Source organism: Ichthyophthirius multifiliis, assembly GCF_000220395.1.
Source record: "Ichthyophthirius multifiliis unplaced genomic scaffold scaff_1120509250587, whole genome shotgun sequence".
NCBI classification, from domain to species: Eukaryota; Ciliophora; class Oligohymenophorea; order Hymenostomatida; genus Ichthyophthirius; species Ichthyophthirius multifiliis.
Genome location: NW_004086616.1, coordinates 56,348 through 61,615, shown reverse-complemented (window position 1 = coordinate 61,615; position 5,268 = coordinate 56,348). Strand labels below are relative to the sequence as shown.

General features: G+C 16.7%; 1 protein-coding gene across 1 annotated transcript, besides 12 other annotated features; it reads left to right on the top strand. All coding sequences in view use genetic code 6, as the record gives it.

The window, feature by feature from the left end:
* Positions 1-117: 117 nt before the first annotated feature.
* Positions 118-197: a microsatellite.
* Positions 120-198: a microsatellite.
* Positions 127-198: a microsatellite.
* A 256-nt stretch (positions 199-454) lies between these two features.
* IMG5_083280 (hypothetical protein) lies at positions 455-2,228 on the top strand (the record flags this gene model as incomplete). The annotated part of the gene is made up of 4 exons (XM_004036378.1): positions 455-1,079; positions 1,128-1,510; positions 1,569-1,744; positions 2,222-2,228. 4 exons carry the CDS (start codon positions 455-457, stop codon positions 2,226-2,228), a joined length of 1,191 nt encoding a protein of 396 aa, XP_004036426.1.
* Positions 1,516-1,564: a microsatellite.
* Positions 1,516-1,566: a microsatellite.
* Positions 2,117-2,172: a microsatellite.
* Positions 2,137-2,197: a microsatellite.
* Positions 2,167-2,204: a microsatellite.
* Positions 2,229-3,285: 1,057 nt separating the features above from the next.
* Positions 3,286-3,387: a microsatellite.
* A 224-nt stretch (positions 3,388-3,611) lies between these two features.
* Positions 3,612-3,649: a microsatellite.
* A 385-nt stretch (positions 3,650-4,034) lies between these two features.
* Positions 4,035-4,072: a microsatellite.
* Positions 4,073-4,614: 542 nt separating this feature from the next.
* Positions 4,615-4,668: a microsatellite.
* Positions 4,669-5,268: the final 600 nt, after the last annotated feature.

Genomic DNA, 5,268 nt, shown 5'->3' with positions numbered 1-5,268 from the left:
AAGGTTAGTCTAATATTTATAAGATTATAAATTAAGATAAGATAGAATCTAAATAAATAAAAAATATATTATATGTACAAGTAAAAATAATGATGTAAAATAATGTGATAAAAACATTTTATATAAATATATAAATATATAATTTATAAAAATATATATTTATATATATATATAAATTATATATATAAATATATATATTATTAACTTTTTTTAGAGATTTTTTTTTATTATTTTTCTTATCATATATATATATTTTTCTTTATTAATTAATTTTATGATAAAAAATATAAATAAAATAAAATAAATTATAGGCAAACAACAAAAATAAATTATTTTATATATACATATTATAAAAATATAAAATAAATAAATATGAAAAACATCACATTTCTTTTAAAAACTACTTAAAAAATCGCTCTAGATTAAATTTTTTAATAATACATATCAAGCTTATATGGTTCATAGACTTGGGATAAAGTAAAACCTGTATTTACAAAAATAAACGAACTAAGAGCTGAATTTAAATTTGAATAACACACAAAGAATCTAATAAACGACATTCCTACAGTTTAAAAATATACTTAAAAATTAATAGAATATATAAAATACCTAAACTTTGTTGAAAAAAAGTAAATTTTTATACTTATTAATTATATATAAATTAAATATATATAGATTTAGATTTGAACATTATTAATAAGGGGCTATAACTATACCATTTACATGGGCTGATTCTTTTAATACTCAAAAATCTGTTGCTGTTCCTTCTATTTAATATGAAAAGGCTTGTATATGGTATAACTTAGCTATTTTATATTACACTGAAGGTCTATCATTATAAGAATCAAACGATTCTGATAAAAGAAAGTAGGCGATTGCTAAATACAGACAAGGAGCTTGGGCAATAACCTAAACAAGAAATTTAGCCTTAAATATAATTCCTGAAGTAAGATAAATTCATTCAGATTTAACAGAAGAAAATTTGGATATTTTATATCATTTAATGATTGCTAATTCTTATGTTTGTTTATTCTAAAATTTATTGCCTTAAGAAATTAAACTCGGTTCTAATATTTTAGGTATATTATTTTAATTATATAATAAATAATATATTTTATAAAAAAAAGCTTAAATTGCACAAGAAGCTAGTAATAATTTCACCATTGGACTTTCTAAAGTAAATGAATGTTTAAAATAAGGTTCTTCGGGAATAAATTAAGAACATCTAACTTAAACTAAGAATAGTTTATATTTCTCGTCTGTTTATTATATGATAGAAGCTTCTAATAAAATGATAGTCTATCACAATTCGGAATTGGAAGATAATCTTAAAGGAAATCATATGGGATTAGCACTTGGATATATTAAAAAAGTTGATAATGTTTTAAAATAAGTACTTGGAAATTAAGCTGCCATGAAGTCTTTAAATGAATAATAGAAATAAGCTTTAATTGCTTTGAAAAATTAAAACGATTAAAAATATAATGAATATAATAATAGGAATTAATAAGTTTTAATTTTTTTGATTTTTTAAAAAAAAATTTTTTTGTTATTTAATAAAAAAATAGATTTATAAAGAATAAGTAAGTGAAGGTGTTTCTATAGAAGAAGTAAGTGATAATTTATTAATAAAAGCTGTAGAACCGAAAGAGTTTGGTGTATAATTAACTGTAAACGAAGATGATTTTTGTTAGTTTATGAATGATGAAATGAATAAATTAATAAACGAAATCAAATAATTTGCGTAATAAAGATGTTCTGAAGTTGATTAATTACAAAAGTAAATTTTGGATATGAAAAATTAATCTTTTTTAGCTAATTATGTCAATTATTTCTTAGATATTAATTAATAATAATAATAAACTAATAAAATACCTGCAAAAGTATAAGAAAAAATAAATTAATTTAATTAATAAGGTGGAAACAATAAACTTGTTTAAAATATTGATATTCTTAAAGAAAAAAATAATAAATGTGGAATTCTTATACATAGAATTAAAAATATAATAGATAATGAAAATAATGAAGATATTGCTTTAAGAAAATAATATGGATAAAAATGGACTAGATTATCTTCTGATTAAATAAACAAAGATTATTTAGCAGAATTATCAAGTAAAATAAATATATAATTGAATATAATATATATATATAAAATAACATATATATATATATATATTTATTTATATATATATATTTTTTTAAAAATAAAATAAAATAGTTTTTGAAGAAAACTTTAAAACTGCAGTTGGAATAGAAATGGATAATTAGGCAAGATTCAAATAAAATTAAGATATTATTTAGTTAATATAAAAACCTATAACTGAAATTACTAAATTGTTTGAAGGCGCAGCTTCTGATTAATAATTTAGATAATAGAGCTAACAGAAATTATAAGAATTAGAAAAAAACGATAAATTAGCTAATTCTTAAATTAATTAAATTAAAGATTTAGCGAATTAAATTTAAGAAAATGTCAAAAACATCAATTATGTATAAGAATTAGCTAAAGCTAATTAAAAAAAAGTTCCTTAAAATTAATTATTAGAAACTGTTCTTTAACCTGTTTCTTAATAAATTAACTAATTAAATGATATTGTAATAAAAAATAAAAAATAAATTAACAAATAAAAAAATAGGTAACTTAATTTTCTTTAAGTGTAAATAATTGTTGCACAATAGCAAACGAATTATAATCAATAAAAAATTAACAAAAAGGAGGAAACAATTCGGCTTAAATGTAAGAATCAGAAAGAATTTCGAATGGTTTGACTGTTGTCCTTGAATTATTTAGTGATTCTTAACAAGGTTAGTAATTTTATGAAGACTTAAATACTTTATTAATTGAATTAGAAAAGAAAGTATAAGATTTTGTACAGGCAAGATCTATTGAAAAGTAAAATTTACTTTAATTGATTGAAAATGAGTAATAAAAATAACTCATTTAATAAAACTAGTTCCCTAATTATAATTAACATGCGTCTTAATATTAAAATCCATATTAATAACAATAACTCCCTTACGGAAATTAATAACCATATTAATAACCTCCTTCTTATGCTTATTAGCCTAATCCTTACGCATAGTAATAACCATAAGGTGGATATGGAATACCTTAATATGGATAGTAATAAGCATAACAATAATAACCATATGGATAATAATAATAATAACCTTTTTATAATAATGGGTAATTTCCTGTAGGATAATCTTTTTACCCTTAATAAAAGAAATGAAGAGAGTTATAAATATTATATATTAAAAACATAATTATTTTTAGTTTATTTTTTATTAATAAAAACATTATTTTAATATTTTAAATTTATTATAAATAAATATTAATATTTTAGTATTTTTAAAAATGTTTATAAATAAAAACTTATTTTATTGTATTTCTCTATGATTTAAATATCCATTATATTTATTCATCATGATAATCTTATATTATAACTTTTTCATTATAAACATTATCTAATTTTATTTAATATTGAATAATATATAAGAAATAAATAGACATATGATATAAAAAATTTAAATATTAATTATCTAATATAAAAATAAATAAAATAATATTATAAAAAAAATAAAAGTGTTTTATTTTCTGAATGTAATATCATTATTTATATTTTTATCAATTATTTATATTTTTTGTTTTTAAATTTAAATATAGAATTTAGAATTAAAGCTTTTTATTGAATTATTTTTATCAGATAATTATTCTTGTCATAATTTCTATTAAATAGAATAAATATTTTTAATTTTAACATTAATAAATATTTCATTTATTAATCAGGATATCGGAATTTCAAATTTTATATTTATTCAATACTAATTACTTATTAATATAAAGTTTTAAATATTTTTTCTTCTTTCCATTAATTTTCTAATTTTTTTTTTTTTTTTAATATTTTTTAAGTTTATTATAAAAGTTATTCAACTTGTATTATTATTTTTCCTAAAATTATAAATCTATAGGTTTGTATTAGTCTTTTTTTTATCGAAATAATATACTGAATTATATTATAAATCGGCATTTATAAAATAAGAATTAAGTTATCAAAAAAGATATTAATATAGTTTATTATTAAATGGCTTTTAGAATATATTTTTTAAATTTCTTTGTTATATTTATAAAATTCTTAAAATAATATATAATTAAATTATTTAAATATATTTTAATAATTTTATTTTAATTAATAAAATTATAACATTTAGTATTTTTTTTTTTGTATAAAAAATGATATCATCTAATTTTTTTAAAAAAGTAAGTATTCAAATGTATTTTTAATAAACATTATTGAGTAGTTTAAAAGCTTTATTTATATTATTATTTTATAAAATCATTAAATTTTTTTATTTTCTAATCAATTTAATTTGATACTAGAAAAATAGATTTAAAATAGGTTTTTATTATTGACTTAGATATAATAATTAAATTATTAATATTTTTAAAAATTTTAAGAATATTTATTTAAATTATTTGTATTATACATATATTACTTAAATTATTTATTTTGAAAATTTTTTACTTTTTCTAGTAAATATTATACTTTTTAAATACTACAAAAATCTTTATGTATTTTATTAGTTTCACTTGGTATTTTAGTCATATTATTATTTTTCTATTATAATAGGTTATTTTTTATTTATATGTTATATATTTTATTAAGTCTGAAAAATGTTATATTATTATTTATTTAATGATTTCATTGTGAATTTATTTTATTAGTTTAGCTTTTATAATTATATAGGAATCTTGAAAAAAAAAATTATTATTAAAGTAGAAAATGTAATTTTAAATAAAAAAAGGAAAAAAAATTTATCACAATAAGCCTTATAAATTATTTTTATTTTTTTAAATTAGTTAATTAGATTAAAAAATGGATATTCTATCGTATAATTATTAATTTTTATTTTTATTAAGCATTTAGGATTTGCCAATAAGCTGATTAATTCAAGCTTCTAATTTACTATTTAAATAACTTTTTATTTAGTTTCTTACTGATATATTTTTATTTAATTAACTGAAATTTAGTTAATTAATAGAAAATTAATTTCGTACTATGATAAATCTACTTTATAAAATTAATGGGTTTACTTTATTGCTAAGTAAATAAATTCAAATTTTCATAATAAAAGATATTATTAAATAGTCTTATTACAGTATAATTTATAGGTTATTAAAATGTCTAATTGTTATCAATAAACCGGAAGCACCTTATAAATTAATCTAAAAGAGCTTTTGTCATAAAAAAAAAAACTGTCTTG